The sequence below is a fragment of the Felis catus genome, chromosome A3 (assembly GCF_018350175.1).
Source record: "Felis catus isolate Fca126 chromosome A3, F.catus_Fca126_mat1.0, whole genome shotgun sequence".
NCBI lineage: Eukaryota > Metazoa > Chordata > Mammalia > Carnivora > Felidae > Felis > Felis catus.
The window spans coordinates 26073774-26092810 of NC_058370.1; the positions used below are offsets into that span (position 1 = coordinate 26073774).

The 19037-nt window shown below is 42.7% G+C and overlaps 1 protein-coding gene across 2 annotated transcripts in view; it reads right to left on the bottom strand.

The window, feature by feature from the left end:
- Positions 1-3205: 3205 nt before the first annotated feature.
- Positions 3206-19037, bottom strand: part of MAPRE1 (microtubule associated protein RP/EB family member 1) — a 30365-nt gene continuing 14533 nt past the window's right edge. For both annotated transcript variants that reach the window (XM_023251331.2, XM_045053744.1), the window contains exons 3-7: positions 16272-16417; positions 13712-13919; positions 11069-11190; positions 6548-6700; positions 3206-4948 (exon numbers count right to left, since the gene is read on the bottom strand). In XM_023251331.2, the coding sequence (XP_023107099.1) occupies positions 4892-4948; positions 6548-6700; positions 11069-11190; positions 13712-13919; positions 16272-16417 (686 nt within the window). In that variant the 3' untranslated portion in view covers positions 3206-4891. The remainder of the gene's footprint in view (positions 4949-6547; positions 6701-11068; positions 11191-13711; positions 13920-16271; positions 16418-19037) is intronic.

A 19037-nucleotide genomic window follows, 5' to 3' on the forward strand; every position in this document is an offset into this window, starting at 1 on the left:
ATCCTTGCTCCACTCCTCACTGAGCCAGTGGAAAGCTCTGCTCTGCAGACCCGGGACGCAGGGCCCTGGAGAAGGGCTGTGGTCTCTCAGCTCCTGGTCCCTGGCCTCCTGGCCAAAGCACTGACTCCCTCATTCATTTTGGTAAAGGTCAGAGAAGGACTCTAGCCACACACTCCCTTTATATATTCAGTCTACCCACTTGTATGCTTGATCTTGGACTTAACTTTAATAGTCTACCCTGCAATTTGTGAATCATCCATTAAGGCTGAATCTTAGAAACACACCTCTGCCCCCACTGGAAACTAGTAAGAACCATCCAGCTCTGTTAGAACTTACGCAGATGGGCTGAATCACACCTACCAACTTCCCAAATCTCATTCTACAACCAGAACTGAAAGTTAAAGACATCAGTAAATGTAATAAATTCTTCTTCCTCCTCGTTCCTCATACCTGCATCCAGCCTATCCCCACCAACAATTCCTGCAGACTGGGAAAAACATTCAAAATAAACCAGGAAAAAGGAGGATTTTTTTTTTTTTTTTTAATTTTTAAAGACAGACATCAGACAGAACTACAAACCAGTGACATCACTTAATCTCTCTCAATACCATCTACAAAGTTCTAAGCTTTGGCAGCTAACCTGGTTTGCTTACAAACAGTCACAGGACAAAGATTTGCCTCTCCCTACCTGCAGAAACTGGTCTGTGCAGGCTATTTTCATTTTACATTTCAGAACCTCAAAGCCTCCAGTATAAATACAGGTTATTTAGATTTTAATTTTTATGGTCCTGACTTAAAGGTCTTGGATTAAGGGGCCTAAAAAAGCCAACTCTAAGGGTAGACCTGCTTATCTACATAACCAGTTTAACGACACTACCCTAACCACCTCAACTGAGCGCCTCTGTGTTCCAAGGACTAAGATAACATTTCTTTCCAATTCAGATTTGGCCAAAAGGGAAACAGACCTACAACAGTTGTAACTGCGTAACAATCCGGCTGAAGTCATCTGGGTTAATGGTTCTAACCACAGACAAGCTGCATGTGTTAAGTACAGAATCCCTCCATGGACTTTCTTTCAGACAAAAGACCCTGTACTCGGTTATATCCTCAAATGTTAAGACAGTAAGAAAAAATCAAGTATCAGAACTAAATATGAACTCATCTGGTCTTAAAATTTTATAACTGCAATGTGTGAATTCGAAAGTCTGACACAGTCCTAATTCTAAGTCAACACTGACCACAGGCTCGGGTTCAATGTGGTTCAACTTCCACTCTCTCTGCTGACACTGGTCAGATTTGGGTCACCCACACGCTACCTAGCAAGCTAATCTGATTAGGTTCATCAGGCTTAAAGCCTAGGTTTTGTTTGTGGACTGTGGTGAACTGGGGTCAACATCACAAAAGGAGCTCCTCATACCAAACCTTATAAAATCCTTACAGAAAAACTTCTCTAGAGTCACTCTGATTATAGCAAAAGAGAACTGCTTCCTTTCCCAAACCACATTACATTCTAGAGAGTACACCTTGAAGAAAATACAAATTTTTTAAATCCATGAATCTGAATGACTGAATCACCGAATGTTTATTTAAAAGAAAATAGTGAAATGTGTGTTTAGACTTCACTGTCACTTGGGGAAAACAGGATCAAAATCACTGTCTGAAAACCTAAAGGAGCTGGACTCCTCAATACCACCACCAAGCTGAACAAGAAACAGTAAAAGAACTTGTTACTTACTTTACAAAGTATTCCAAGCCTATCTTAAGCAGTGCCCTCCTGGATTTTCAGGATACAAAACCCTCTCCAAGCTCTTCTCATCTAAAAATTCTAGAGAACGTGAGCCGGAGCTGAAGAACCTATGTAGGGCTTTCTTAGGTTGGGGCTGCTTTTTCTGTCCGCTCATTCTGATCCCAACAAGAGGCCGGTGAGGGAGGCATTTCGGCCAACCTCATCATCCCCATTTTGCAGGTCAGAACAAGAGAGATCCATTAACTCGGAAGTCACAAAGCTAAGAGGGGCCTGCAAGGACTCAAACCTGATGTTCCCCCCTGTCAGAATTAGACTTGAACTTGCAGGCACATACGTAAGGCCAAAGTGCAAGTCTGAGGGCTGCATCAAACCCGGGTCACCTGAGGTACACAGTAAGATTTTCAATCTTCCAACTCAGAATTTCTGGAGATGGACTTTAGAAACACGTTATGTCAGCCAAGTTTCTCAGATGATTCTGAAGCCCATCCGTTTGAGGACCACCAGCCTGAGTGAATCCTAAATCCAAATCCAGCCAGAGGACCCGTCTGTTTACCTATCCTCAAACAACACAGAACTTGCCAAGCAAACCAAGCAGCTTATTCAAGTTAACTGCACCAGTGACCTAACCTGAACCAGTCAGATCAAAAGACTTCATAGGCCTCAGCCGAAAGAACGAGGTCAAAAGACTTAGGTCAGAGGTGCAGGCAGTAGCAGCTTCACTCCTTCCAGGGTAACTTCTCAGTGCACCTTACCCAACAGTATCTTCACAAACTCTAAGCATGCCTGGAGGCATCTTCTTGTAGATTACCAACACATGGGGTATCAAATTCCTTCTGAAGGCGCATACTCTTAACTTCTAGAGTAAGTAATATGGATTTAACCCTACGCAAAATCATCAAGTTGGGTTTACAGAGCATCCATGATTGTGGCAGGCACCCTAAAGATCACACAGAAAATTACCTCCTACCCATTTATTTCATACTGAAAATGGCAGCAAGTCTCCTTCTGAACTCACTTCTTCTGGCACAGAATTTTTAAAAAGGAGGGAAAAATGATGACAATTTCAGGTTATTTCATAGATTCAGACTGTGTCCACTGCCTTTGAAACATACTTTCAGGGGGGAAAAAAGTTATCTCCCCATGGTATCCAGCAAGCACTATCCAGCAGTACGTTTCTCAGGTGGAATCCGCCTGAAAAGACTTCAAGGCAGACGGGCCAAGCCTTGGACTTCTCAAAAAACCTCTCACAGTAACATGAGAATGTCTAACAGCAGGAAGCCGAGAAATGTAATGTCAAGAACAGAGAAAAAAGGAACAGGCTTAGAAATAAGCACATTTGAAAAAAACAGTGAAAGATTTGAAAAGATCAGTCCAAATTTAAGAGAGAAGAATTGGCCCCTTACCATTTGAACCTAAAAGAATATACCCAGGGCAAGACAAACTTCAGAAGACATGACACTCTTGAAATACAGAATTTTATTTAGAAACTGTTTAAAGTAGAAAAAAACCCTGTCAAGAAAGACCAGGTGGAAAATGGGTTCCCAATAAAATGGAATTTTAGGGCAACAAAAGTCTAAAAGGCCACAAAAGAGAAATAGCACCACTGTTATTTGAACAATGGCTAGTTACTTGCATTTTTTGGCATTGTTAATCACTGAATCTGGGTCTTCCTCTGAATCCCACACAGAGCATGCACTACACAACAATTTTATCATAAAATATCTGCTTTCTACACACATTTTAGGACAAGCTACCACCAGAAACAAATCAATACAAATACATCAGGGGCTGAACAATCTCAGTAGTGGGTGACACACATTTTGCAGAATTCTGCCAAACAAAGGAACTGAATAGGCTAGGGGTAAAGCAAATGAGGAAGAGTTAAGGAATGAAATATTTTAAATATTAATAATTAATTCAGACACGGTACTGTATTTTCTGCAAAAGAAAATTAACATTTAGTAACACGCTAACGAATTTTATCTCCAAAGAGATTAGTGCACTGGCAAAGTATTCCGATAACAGTGGAGGGCTGTGGACAGCAGGTACCAAGAACACCCAGCCTTGCAGAGCCCAAGGTAGCGACGGCCTTCACTGGTCACTCCCTTTGCCAGAGGTCCAGAAAGAACTTGCAGCGTGACCACCTGCCTGCTGAACTTACACTCTAAGCAGCAAACTTTAAGGAGCCAAAGAGGAGTCCCCAGTGGGCAAGGGGAGCAGAGAAGAGAAACATGTTCAATGTAAACTTAAAAGACAGTAAAATGGGACACGACCCCCATTCAAATCCCAGAGATGTGGGCAAGTCCCCAAAAGTAGTTGTTAGATTTAAAAACTGGACACACCTCATTTCCCAAAAAACATAATACATAGAAATTTCAGGGATAACTGGAAAAATCGTCAGAGAAATGTTCACTGAAATTGAAGCTCTACAACTCAAACATGTCAGGGCTGAAACACACCCTCTGTTCGTCCAGGCAACAATGCCTCTTGCTTCTCAGGGCAGGGATACAACTGGTCGAGGACACCAAATGGCTTTACAGAGCAACTTTTTAAACTTTCCTTCTGGGCCAAGGTGTAGGCCTTTGCAGATTCAAACAGCCCTGCAAGGCCTGTGAACAGCAGATACCAAAGGTCCAGAGGTCTGGCCCTTCCTTCCCAGACACAATGTCAAACACGTAAATCTGTCACGTTCCATTTTATATTTTGAAATATGGAAGCATATTTTAAATACTCTTAAGGCATTTATTTATTAAAACGTTCTCTGCCAAGATTTCACATTAGCTTAAAATTCAAATCAGTCTTTACATTTCTCTACTGAGGTCTCCACCTCAGTGCATTACATAAAAACACCTTCTCCAGCAATCAGTGTTACCAGCGTCCACACGGGGAGCCCCATGGTCGGCCTCTCTGCTCCCTAGGTGAGCCAGCTAGGTGTTAATACTGCTCCGCTACAAGGTGAAAGCTCCTAACTCAAACTCATTGGAAAAAGAGTGAAACTTCTGCAAAGTGCACTTTAAGAAGAGGTACTTTTTGCTCATGAAAAGAAACCAGTGAGTCCTCTAAGAATAATAAAAGGGAATATTTTACAGTTAAGCACATGATTTGGAGTGAAGAATTCGGATGTTGCTCTGCTGGTCCAGGCTGTTAATACTCTTCTTGCTCCTCCTGTGGGCCCCCTTCATCAGGGATCACAAAGCCTTCCTAAAATGGGGAAATGAGAGGGGAAAGCTATTACTCAGCACCAAGTGAACCATCAGTTTCTACTGTGGGGTCACTTTCCTCATACTGAAAGCCTCTCAAAGTCTACGGCTCTTCCTGTCTCTACCACACACTTGACATTTAATAGCACAAGGCCAGTGACCACTACTTTTCTTAGACAGTAGAAACAATCTCACAAAAGGCAAAAAAACTGAGCACAAATTTACTCTCAAAAGTTGATTTCTTGATTTGGGCGATGATTTCACACATCAAGTTGTACTTAAATGTGTACGGTTCGTTATATCAATTATACCTCAATAAGGTTGTTTTAAAAAAAAAGAAAATTTACCCTCAAAAATCCCTGAAGTCATGATGGAGTTCAATGTAGCGCCATCTCCCGTCAATAAGCTGTCCCACAGCCTGCTTTTCCTTTCCGCATTCTTGTGATCACACTTAGGAACCACTCATGCAATTGCAGGTGCTGTGGGTTCACCCAAGACACTCACAATACCCACAAGAGCGGTAAGACTGACTCCACCTCAGTGGCCTGGGAAAACAGCAGATTCACGGCTCCCGCCTCACACCGGCTCCGGGCATTCTGGCATGTGACAATGGCTACACCACCATAAAAATCCGACTTCCCCTTCAACTACCATCTTTTTTTTTTTTTTAAACTAAATCTCTACAGCTGTATTTACCTAAGATATGACACCACTAAAATAATACCCAGACTAGCCCAAGGACCCCTATATCTTCGTCACCTCTGTTTTCATTAGCTGCCCAGAGCAAGCCCAGAATAAGGATTTATTGAACAAAGTATTTTTTTCATCATGTCTCGATCCCCCCCCAAATTCACTTGATATGTTTAGAGAACAGCGTTAATGACAATACTAATATTACCTTATGTTTGTATACTGCTATACCATAAAACACTCAGACATACACTGCAGCTTGATCCTACAGACCTTGCTAGGTATGCAGATTTACACAAAAGTAAAGCCAGTCAACAGTGAACATAGCAAGATAGCAAATCCTAAATCTAGGGAAAAGCAGTCTTCCATGATCAGCTAATGTGTCATGATTAATATCAGCAGCTTCGGTTGTGTAATAATACACACGGATCCCAAGAAACTGGCCCATAAAGTACTGGGAGGAAATGGGAACCAAGCACAAAGATACAATCTGACAGATGTGGGCAGGGAACATCAAAAAGGGGCCAGTACCTGGTTCCCAGGTCATGATAAAATGGAGCTAGCACCTCAGGCTGAGGGGTCCAAGCCGTAGGGGGTGGAGTGGGGATGGTGGCGTTATGAGCATTTTGTAGCACTCATCGCCTATCAGGGGCCATGAACTACAGAAGCAGGGCAAGCCAGCCACCTCCATGTCCTTTTCCTGACTCAAAGGCTCACAGACCTCAAGGGAGAGGCAGAGGTTGAGCAGAGGTGTTCTCTAGCTGACTCTGAGGGGTCAAAGTCCAAGTCTTTTGATAACTGCTACGCTGGAACATACAAGCATCAGCACTGAGTCGGCTGACACCAACCAGATAAAATTTATTTTCTCTGGTGGCAAATGGCAAGAAAACATCCTCATGTCAACACGTACGTCTGTGGCGTAGAGAATGTCCACGATCCTCTGCAATACAGGGTTGTTTTCCCCCTCGTTCTCCTGGCAAATCAATTCAATGTTCCTTAGCTTTCCAAAGTAGAAATCTCTCTCTTTCTCCAAGTCTTCAACAGTAAGTTTCAATACGTTGACCTGCATAAGACATTGAAAAGGGTGAGATACTTGGCATTTATATACCAATAACATATCACACCACCTGCTAACCCAGAAGAAGAGGTGGCCTTCCATCAAACTCTTAACAGGGACAAACACCCACTTTAGTTTAATATCGGTTTTCTTCATCTCCAAAGAAATAATGTGGGCCTGTTCATGGCCATCTTGACTGTAACAACCCCAAGGAAAAGGCAGGCCACACCATGAAACATGAGGGAACTTCTCAGGGACTGAGAAAAGATCAAGGAGAAAAAACGATGGGATCCAGAGACAGATACAGAAGCAGAGTCCACAACCCAGCAAAGCAAGGTGCCCAACAATCATAAACTGTGTGCTTATCAGGGCACTGGTCAGTCAAATCCAAGTCTTTCTGCATGCGAAGGTCAATGGAAAGAGACAGTCTGGTCCAGAGAATCAGGATAGAAATGGTGAGCCAGAAGCGGAAGACTAAAGATGACTACTGCTTGTCAAACACAGCTACAAGTGACAGAGGCCTGGGCATGGAAAACTCAATGGTTCTTACCGGGCTGCCGTATGTTGGGGACGGGGGAAGCGATCCATGACTCAAAAGAAGAGGAGAGGATCCTGGCACCTGTCTCTCTCTCAAGAGAGTTTCAAAAGGGAGACAGGACACGGAAGCAAGGGGCAGACCCACCATGTTCCACAGCTAGCTCCACTGAGCATCCCGTCGGCTCACCATGCGTGCTGCAGAATCCTCCAGGCGCCCTGCTGAGGGGCTCTCATTCCCCCCAAAAGGCCCATGAAGAAATAAATTTCAGTGCTTAGGCCAGGTCTATCCAACCAAGAGCAATAAAAGTCAACAACTCTCAGGACCCTTTGCATATTTGAAGCACGATACATATCTTCATTCCAGTGTATTCAAATCTATGACATGTGAATTTGATTTAACTCTCACGACATGAAAATTAAAAGCCATACCACGCAGCACAAAATCCTCACAGGACACGCAGGCCGGGGCCACAGAGAAGGCCAAGCCAGGAAATCAAAGGTGCAGCTGCGGAGAACAATTGGGTAGCAGGGAATTCTGAGAGCCAGAAAGGCACTGCAGAAATCTAGTCCAACCTTCTGAACTGGCTGGAATCTGAAGCGAACCACTTCTTTAGCTTCCCCATGACCTCACAAAGCAGCCAGCTACAGTCAAAGGGATCAAGTCCTGTCCCAGGGTGGAAGAAAACTCCCCCTTCAGAAGCTGCCATCACGAAGCCTCCGGAGATGAGGAGCAGGTGACAAGAACCACCAGGACCATTCTGTCAATTACTTAATTTCAATGTTCATCATCAAAGGCCTGAACAGACCAACCCGAATCAAGGTTCTAAACAGTCTTTCACTCATCCTTTATCAACCACAGAAATCACTTTACTGCTGCTTGTTGCTTTCTTTAAACTATCAGCCCCAAAGCAGAACATGCCAGGGGATAGAAGGGCAAGAACTGACCAACCCCACCAGTAGGAAGCTGCCTTAAATCCTCAGTTCCAAGATCCAAGAGCCAGGGAAGAGGCCTTCTAATCACATCAGTGACAGAGGATGAAAAGGAAGTCAAAATGGCTTCAAAAGGTATGCTATACTTTGGAGTCTACCACTCATGATTCACTAGTGCCTCACCGACAAACCCACTCAAACCTCCTCAGGCCTACAAATCATCAAGGGCACCAGAACCCAGCCTTCTGGGCCCTACCTGTGGGGCCAACACAGCATTCCTCCAGGATATCACTCAATAACTATGTATCCACAAGAAACACACAGGAAATACTCAGTATACACTAATAAGTCACTGGCTTTCACTCCCCACTCCTCTAAATGCTTACTAATGAGGTTATTAAAACTCTGTGGCTAGTCATCAATGCCACTCTTAAACTTTCTCTTGTAGTAAAGTAATAGCCATAATCTAGGAAACCCAAAGAGAATGCTTTGGACCTACACTGGCCACTATGGTAGCTGGGGGCCACAAGTAGTTATTTGGGCACTTGAAATGTGGCCAATGCAATAGAGACCGGCCGTAAATATTAAATACACACTGGATTTCAAAGACCTAGTACAGTCTTCAAACATAAAATATCTCATTGATAATTATTTGTAATGATTACATGTTAAAATGATAACACTTTGGATAGATTCGGTAATGGGTCATGAGAAGAAATTTCATGTGTTTCTCTTCACTTTTTTAAATATAGCTACTAGAATATTTTAAATTATAGATATGCCTCACATTTCTGGTTTGCATTCTCCTTCTTTCGAACAGTGCTGCTTTGGACTCAACCAAAAGTAAATTTCTCCAGGATGCCTTAAGAAGGTGCAATCACTGCAGCTCTCCTAAGGAAATGAACACCACGAGGAAATCTGTGAAGAATACACTGTTGTCCTCTTATCGTAAGAAGCGCATCTTGCTCTATTTCCCACATCAGTCACGTTCCCCCAGACCTCTACACCTTTATCAAGGGGTACAAATTCAAATACTTCCAAGGGCCAGACAGATCATGTCAATGAGCCAAGGGATCAGTGACAGAGTATCACAGGTAAGGACTCTGGCAACCTGGAGAGAATCTAAAAAATCGTTCACATTAAAAAAAAATTAAAATGGAAACCCCGTGCAAGCCAAAGTACTTCTGAGGCAGGCGTGAGGCAGCTGGCTCAAACCCCAGCGCAGGTCCCGTGACCTCCCCAGGCACACTGTCCTGGTCTGCGAGGCCTCACAGGACTAACACAAAAGTGCAAAAGTGAAACTGAAGCACTCGGGAGAGCAATGGCAAACCGCTCTCAAAACGTCAGCTATTTTTGTTTTTATCATTAACATCTGTATACTTCACCGAGACAATCGGGCTCCTGTGAACTTTTAAGAAAGACAATTCAGAATCTATTTCACTCTATCAAGACCACAGACAACAGCCATAATAATTACAATGGTCTCTTATCCACTGCCATTTTCCCCATTTATCCCAAACCCCACCCTAAGAACCTGACAGCACATCAGCTCATGTGGCCCGCTCAACTACCATGAGCAAAATATTAGCCCCACCTCACACAACACACAGTCAGTTCAGAGAGGTTAACTGACCCCAAGAAGTTAAATGGCAGAGTCAGGAAAATCCCCAAATGTATAGAACCCAAAGCCTGTGCCCCATCACACAGGACACAAGCTGAGTGAGCCAAGAGCAGCAGTCGCACAGAAGCTGCTGTGTCTTCTCCTACAGAGTACAAGATCAACCCTGTGCTGGCCACCCAGCTTTGGCCTCAGCAACACTGCTTTTCTCTGAGATTGCTTCCTGTGTACATCCTTGCCTGAAAACCAACAGTTTCGGGGAAGTCTTTTTCTCCAGGACCTCTGTACTTCACAGTGACCACGCCCAGTGGGCACTCAAGGCAGCCACACTAATGGGGACGGTGACCCAGTCACCTTGACATTCCCATGGCACCTAGGAGCACAGGACATGCAGAAATCGAAGACTGAAACAAAGCAAAACAAAACAAAATGAAATAAAACAAAACGAAATGAAACGAAACAAAAAACTGTGATCTCTTGGCAGGTTCTTACGTCCTGAACTCCAAGGAGCAGGGTTGGGGTCACGAGAGGTTCCAGGTCAAAGTGAGGTCATTGCCTCTAGGTTTTAAGACTTGGCTTTTAGGAAAGTGAAAGGATTCGATCTCAAACTCACAGGAATCACAGAGCATCCCTGACTTTAAAACTGGAATTAATCAAGAGAATCATCCAAAAGCAATCCAACAAACAAAACTCTACGACTGGTGAGAAAACACGTAAAAGTCTAAACATTGTTCGGATCCACAGAGACCTCTGACAAGTACCTTGAGAACATCTAACTAATCCTGAAGTATGCATTTCAAATCACTGCACTGATTAAGAACAAAAGAGCAACAGCAGGCTTTCCATACCAGTTCCACCGTAACTTGGATCTCTAGTGACCCAGGATTTCAGCAGAGAGCCCGTGCAGTCTTCTTTTAATTACTATTTAGAAAGGAACTCTCCTTCATCTTTTGTCAGAGCCAAAATTCAAGAGACCCTCTCTGAATCCCACAGAACCCTAACAGTTCCAGAAACCTTCGACAGGGTTCTAGCGTAGGGGTGGGTTTCCAAAGACATCGGTCTCCGTCACACTAACAGATCTTAGAAACGCCTGACCCCTCTCTTCCACCTCCTCCTGTACACTCTCAGTCCCCACACAGCACCCAAAGTGCTCACATGCCACGAGGACTGCTTCAGCAGGGGGACGAGGCAGGTCTTTCTACAAGAGCACCGACAGCCCTCCCGTGGTCAGTGCTGCCAAGTGTCCGTCCCCCGAAGCGACTCCCGTCTTGGACAGAGGAGGTGCCTACCTGCTGCATCAATTCAGCTGCTTCGTCATCCCCGTTGCCCACACCAGGATTCTTTCGCACCACACCTGGGCCAGCCTTAGGGGTTGCAGTAGTTCTGTGGGTCGCAATGGGCCTCTGTGGAGCTGAGAGAGGAGCAGAGCTTTTTTTAAGAGGAGAAATTTCAAGACCAAAAGAACGGACGGGGCAAGAGGAGGCTGTGAACAACTGCCCTCCACAGCTGTGTAGTGAAGGGGCCCAACGTAGAGAGCCCAGCATGCAAGACAGCACTCCCACGTTTGCCCAAGGTGGTTTTTATCCTGGCAGCAGAGTCAAGTACCGACTTTAGCCACCATCTTTGGTGCTGGGAATGAGTCCCTCTGTGAGGTCTTTCTTCCACTGGGGTTAAGAGGACTATCACCTGAAAGAGACACAGTCATTCTGGCGCATACAGACGGTCCACCTTAACCTAGCTCCAACCAAATCCACTAACAGGGACAACTCCAGGGAGCAAAGGCAAACTTCATGCCAGGAGTGAGCTCACAGCCCCAGCTGCTGTCAGGTGCCCAAGGTTCCCCATCTGGGAAGTCAGATGCCCTCTACCTTAGAACCTCAAGCTTCTTGGCTTGGGAAGGGGAGGGTGGTAGAGACTGCTGTTACCGCTAATTACCTCAAAACCTGCACCTTGTTCACTTTTAGAAGGTGTTTAGGAGGGTTATGAGAGAAAAGCAGCACCCTGACTAGGATTTACAGACTTCTCTGTAAGTAGAGCCAAAAAAGGTAGTGAAGTCAAAACATGGAAAGAGCAGTCAAGTTAAAACAATCAAGGATGGGCCACCTTGAGGTATATTTATCACCCATGATTTTAATCATGTATTCAGCAACTATTTTGTAAAGCTGCACATTATGCCAGGCTTAAAAATATCTGATCTTCCTGATACCCCAAACTATTCAGTAACCATAAGGCCTTTCACCCACAAGTACAGGCATTCCTCTGGGTGATTTCTAGTCTGCGTTCATCCCCAAGATTGAATGTTTACTACAAGTCTCCACTTGCCTGTTACCAGCACCTGAAATACGAAATGCACAGGGTTACCTACACAGATCCCCACTCTAAGAAGCTAACACCCAGTATTTGGAGAAATCAGAACCTTCATACACTCTGCTGATGGGAATGTAAAACGCTGCAGCCACTTGGAAAATAGGTGGTTCTGCAAAAGGTCAAACAGAGTAACCACATGACCCAAGACTTCTGTTCCACAAGTATATACCTTTGGATATATGCCAAGAGAAATGAAAACATAGGCCCACACAGAAACCTATATAGGAGTGTTCAGAGCAGCACTACTGATAACAGCTCAAGAGTGGAAGCAACCCAAATGACCATCAAGTGGTGAACAGATACATGGTACGTGGTACGGCCATACAATGCAGTATAACTTAGCCATTAAAAACCACCAAGTACTGCCACGTGCTACAACGTGGATGAATCTGGGAAACATTATGCTAAGTGAAAGAAGCCAGACACAAAGACCACATACTCTATGATCCTCTTTATGTGAAATGTCCAGAATGGGTAAATCCACAGACAAAGCAGATCAGTGGTTGCCTGGCGTTGAGGGGAAGGGAAGAGCTAGGGGAAAACGGGAAGTGACCGCGACAGGGCACACACGAGGTTTCTTTTTGGGAGTAATAAAAATATTCTAAAATTGGATGTGGTGATAGTCGAACATATCTGTAGATATACTAAAAAGAACTCAATTGTCTATTTTAAATGGATGAATTGTACGGCAAGTGAATCACATCTTAATAAAGCTGTATATCCATAAAGCTTTGAAAATTAAGAGTACTCAATGTCCCTCTCTATCTACCAGATGGATCAGCCTCTCTCTCAAGGTACTATGGGATCTTAACTAATATTCTTGCTACCTTCTGGAAAAGGAGGAGTTAGCATTTGTAGAACACCTGCCCTGTCCCAAAGCGTATGTGTGTTTCATAAATACACTACAGGTTTTGGGAAACCTACCAGGCCAAAACCTTCTAGAGAAGGTCTCTAAAAACTGCCTCCCAGATTCTGCTGGCATCACAGCAAGCCAAAGCCACTCAGCAGCTCAAATTTTAGGGAGGACAGGGAAGCCTGAAGTAAGCACAGGAAGCTGGTCTGCAGACAGAACGATGATGCAGAGAGCCAAGCACAGTCCCTAAGAGACCTAGGAAACTCCTTCAGTTCCTAGGTATTCGCATCTGGCTGTAACCTCCCATCCTAGGGTCCTGTGAAATGTCCTCATGTTCAAACTAAAGCTCTCTTCTATGTGAGCTGACCTGAAGAATTTCTACCCCACACAAGTAAACAGTGTTGACAAAATTAAATTCATTGAATTCATTCAGGCCTCAAGAATAACCCTCTGGGGCAAGTACTGAAATTCCCACTTTATACAGAAAGAAACTGTGGGGCAGAGATGAAGTGGCTTAAACAGGGCAACAGTGACCCAAGAACAAACACAGGTCTGCCTTGTGCCACAACCCATGCTCATACCACATGGCTGGGAGTGAGCTGCTTAATCTCCCAAAGCCAACAGCTGCTCAAGAGATTCTGACTGAAGGCTGAATGAATGAATACTTGGAATACTATTATTTGGAAATGGTGTTTTTGTTTTGTTGTTTTACCTGCACTGCTAGAGCTGAGAGGTTTCTTCGGTTTGTTCAGAGCTGGAGCAACAAGGGAGGGAGCCACTGCAGTTTCTTGACCTTGTCTGGCAGCTACGGGGTCATAGTCTTTTCCATCATAGTTTGCATCAAAAAACTTCTTGAACCACTGAACAAATTCAAAATTGTCCTGAAACTTTCCTTTTACTAATTTGTCCACAGGAATTATCTGCAGAGAAATATCAAGACTATTTAGCCCAAAGCAAGAGGCTTTTGGCAAGCATCAAACATGTCCATGCATCAAATCAGTATAAAGCTCTGCCAAAAGGAGAAAAAAAAATGTTTAGAGGCAAGAACTTAGTGCCAAGTAAGCCCCTGAAAGTTTATAGAGCGAGTTTAATTCAGTTTGCCTTCCACAAAGTACTTAGACCTGGCAACCACCCTCCCAGTCCATCAAAAGGAATTAGAAAGGCAAAAGAATAAGCATCATTTGTATCATATAGAAATCACATACACATATCCAAAGGCATCGGAAGACATGTCACTGCACTGTGAAGAGTAAATCTCCTATGCAACCTGCACGGCCACAGTGCCTATCACAAAGTATGAAACCTAGAGCACAAACCAACCACCGGTACCTACAATGAACTGTTAAAGAAAATTCTGTCATGTCAACCACATCTCAGTAAAACTGGAAAAAAAAAAAAAAAAAAAAATTCATCCAGAAAAAAAAGAAAGGGGGAAAAAATTCTGTCTTAAAAACCGCTCAAGGTACATAATCCCAGAACAGATTTCTACAAAACGGTTATGTTTTTCAAGTAATTCCAATCCTATTAAAATATACTTTAAGGACCCTGTAAACTTTTTTATTGTACAAGGATCGTGTTATCAGTTATGACCTCAAATTGTTGGACCGTTGGCCAGAGTGTAATTATCTTTTAACTCTTCAAGGATTCCAGTGGCAATTGTATTTTTATAAAGAAGAATGTATGTAAGAATCTGAACCATATCTACCCCTCTAAGCAAATAAATACAATTTTAAGAAATTACTTTGTATGATACTGAAGCATTTACAAACAAAATGTTACATGTGGAACTCACTTCTCAATACTCCCTGACTACAGCAGGTGGGGTAAAGGTATATCTGAAACAAACTGGCCATGATTTGATAATTGCTGAAGTTCATGAGGGATCATCGTACTAGTCGCTCAACTTTTGTATGCTTTAGAAATTTTCCTTGTTGAAAAAAATAAAGCACAGGGATGTATGGGTGGCTCAGTCGGTTAAGTGTCCGACTTTGGCTCAGGCCATGATCTCGCAGTTCACGGGTTTAAGCCCCGCATCGGGCTCTATGGACAGCTCAGAGCCTGGAGCTGCTTCAGATTCTGTGTCTCCCTCTCTCTCTGCCCCTCCCCTACTCACGCTCTGTCTCTCTCTCTCAAAAAATAAAATAAACACTAAAAAAAATTTAATAAATAGAATAAAATAGAATTCTATGAAAAGAAAAATTACTGCATATAATAAGCTACACCTAGTTTAAACTATGCCTGGTAACAAAATGATTTTCATTCAATACAAATGTATGTTCTATGTATTCTATAGAGACAAAACTAAAATAAAAATAAGACTGATTTCATAGCAAATACAGACCAGCGACACCAGCAAGATAATGAGTGATTACAAACTTTACTAAAAAAATGTTTTTCCCCAAAAATGACTTAAAAGAATATACCATTCTAGGGGAGCCTGGGTAGCTCAGTTGGTTGAGTGTCTGACTCTGGCTCAGGTCATGATCTCATGGTCCGTGGGTTCAAGCCCTGCAACAGGCTCTGTGCTGACAGCTCAGAGCCTGGAGCCCGCTTCGGATTCTGTGTCTCCCTCTCTCTCTCTGCCCTTCCCCCACTCAGTCTATCTCTCTCTCTCTCTCTCTCTCAAAACTAAACATTAAAAAAATTTTAATAAAAAATTTTAAAAAATAAAAGAACAAACCATTCTAATGAGAGGGGAGGGGAGAAACATTAATTTTGCAGTAATACATTATCTATTAAAACAGAGATAACATTTGTCCTTAATGAAGTCTGGTGGACTGTGTTTCTGGTACCTTCAAATATCATTGGGGGCAAAAGGGAACTTGCCAGCACCCACAAGGGATCTTCCCTATACCCTGCTATAAAAAGCAAGTATTTCTAGAATCTTCTCTATTAGAACTACTTATTCTACCATATGCTATGCTTTACAGATGTAAATCCAGGGATAAAAAGGATTAGATCTCAGACTAATAAAGATTAAACAGTATTATTAAAAAAAAAAAATCATGAGTACAGATTTACAGGTTGATTCCTCCAAACACTAGTAACTTCAAAATAAAGGAGAAAAACAACAGGAGAACCAAGGATAGGAGGGTAGAGGGAAACTTTGCTTCTAGTAAATTCTATGTTAACTGGAGAAAAGATAACTATATGAATTGGGCTGGGGGGGTGGGGGGGAGGGGGGAAGGGGAGCAAATGTCCACTAGTAACAATTACTAGTTAAGAAACAACCTAAAAAGAAAAATCTAAATGAAAGAATAAAATTTACTTACTTTGTCAACACCCATTCTCTTAAAACCTGCTTGTAGTATTTTGAAGTTCTGGATGTATTCGTGTTCTAGCTTAGCCTGGAATTTCACTTTTTTCAGGGCAATGGAGCCAGGGAACAGCATGTCCATAAACTGACAATAGGCAGCCCCTGAACGAACAACAAGAGAATAAAATACACACTTAGGTCATTAAATGCTATGATTAAAAAAGCAGGATGAACTTTTACTCAGACCTATTTAACCCATGTACAATTCAAAAAATTGTAAATTGGACCCTACTTGGGTGCCTGGCTGGCTCCATTGACAGAGCATGCAACTCTTGATCTTGGTGTCGTGAGTTTGAGCCCCACATTGGGGGTAGAGTTTACTTCAAAAAAACTAATTAATTAAAAAAATAACAAGGTAGATCTATAAAACCCAAAAGCTTCATTACCACATGACTTCAAAGTCAATTTCTCAAAATCAGTAACAAGACTGGTTTCACCTAAGTTCTAACACACTTGCAATGCAGAAGCCTGTGATGAGGAGAAAAGAAATGTTTCTATGAAATTTTAAAACTATTCTTTGTAACAAACCAGCATGACAATAAAATGACCACTATAAAGAAAATTAACACGAGTGGCACATAAGTGGCTCAGCTGGTTAAGTCCAACTTCAGCTCAGGTCATGATCTCAGGGTGTGAGTTCAAGCCCCACATCGGGCTCTGCACTGACCCTGTGGAGCCTGTTTGGGATTCTGTCTCTGCCTCTCTCTGCCCCTCCCCCAATCACGTGTGCTCTCTCTAAAAACAACTTTAAAAAAAAAGAAAAGAAAAAGAAAACGAATGCCTAGAAGAGCAAAAACAGAAAGAGAGGTGACTCTGGTTTTTTGCAAGGACATACCCTCCTCTCCACTAGCAAGAGTAGGGATTTCCCAAGTACTTTAAAGATCCATCCTCTGACCTAGGTTAAATAAATGTTTTTCTAAGAGGACTGTCTCCCTGAGGTTTTACATCTCTACATAAACTTAACCCAACAGTTTATAAACAAAGTTAAACAGAAGACATTTTTGTGTTCTCCCATTTAATTTTTTTAAAGTAACTACAGACAATCATTACATAGATTTCATCCCATTTGCTTTCCAATTTCATTCCTTCCCCCCACTTTCCCATTTTTTCCCATCACCACCCCCAAAAATATTTCCTTGGTGCTTAAAATGTCCATGAATGTAACTCCTCTAAAGCCTACCAGACCACACTCTCCTCAGACAGGGAAGGGTTCCCAGTGCACTGAACTGTCCCTGCAGGGCTAAAGGTTAAAGGGGCCAAAGGAGCCAACCAGGGGTAGGGACAAAAAACCCAGGGACGAACCAAGGGGCATTCTGCAGAGCGAGACTGCTGTAATATGCACTGTCAACTTACTTTAAATCAGGCCAATCTGGCTCCCGGCCAGTTCTAGCATAACAGTGCCATTATCATCATTTTTGGAAAGAAGATGCAAAGGGCAGAAGCACTTCAGTGACCACAGTGACAGTCTGAGTAGAAAGAAGCGTCAGAAAGTGAAAGCCTGGTTTTCGAGGTGCCAGATTTACTTTCTTGTCCAACAAAAATATACTGAAGGAATTCTAGGTCCAGGGACTCAATTAGCAGTATTTATATTTTTAAAATAGGGACACCAAGAGCTTCCTACATTCTAGAGGACAATGATCAAGTTTCTTTAACAAACTAAGAGCATAAAGAAGGGTAATCTGTTACATTTAAAAAGAGTCACAATTTGGGGCGCCTGGGTGGCTCAGTCGGTTGAGTGTCCGACTTTGGCTCAGGTCATGATCTCACGGCTCGTGGGTTCGAGCCCCGCGTCCGGCTCTGTGCTGACAGCTCAAGAGCCTGGAGCCTGCTTCTGTTTCTGTGTCTCCCTCTCTCTCTGCTCCTAACCCACTCACATTCTGTCTCTGTCTCTCTCAAAAATAAACATTAAAAAAAAAATTAACAAAAAATAAATTAAAAAAATAAAATAAAAAATAAAAAGAGTCACAATTTACTAATTGTAATGTAAATGTGATGCATAAAAATCAGCTTAAAATGCGCATGCACATAAACCCCCCCACACACACACACAGAAAATAATCTATTAAGCATCTATACCCACAGCACTGCTCTACACATGAAAGGAAATTTTCTGAAACAGCAAAATAATGTGCATTCACTAAATGCACACTATTCTCAAGCCATCCATGAACTTCTGGCTAAAGTCAACCAAAACCACTTAAAAGCAGTAGTCATATGCTTCTCAGAAAAAACCTGTTTGATGAACTATCACAGTTCCTTATTTTAGAGCCAGAAGAATCCTTAGAGCCATCATAAATTTAAAAACTGAGGACGAAAAACTGTGGCCCAAGACCACAGAGGCCAGAGAGCAAGCTTAGAACCAGACCCCAGGTATCCTGAACTCCCCGCCCACCGTTCTTTTGCATAGTACCATCATCTTACATCCTCTTAGAACAACTTACAGTTGAATAAAGAAGCATTTCCTAGATGGGGAGAAAAGATATACCATGCTGCTACACTGTAGCTGGCTGAAGCAGAGAAATGATACATAAAGGAAAACATTAATTAACACCTCATAAAAATGGACAAGGTAATTGGACAATTCACAAAAGAAATATAAACACATCCGGAGATCCAGTCGAAGGCAGTTAATTAAAAATATATATATATAGGGCAAAGATTCACTTACAAAACTATGCTAACTTTATTCATGGGTGTTAAAAAAAAAAAATGGAAGCAACCT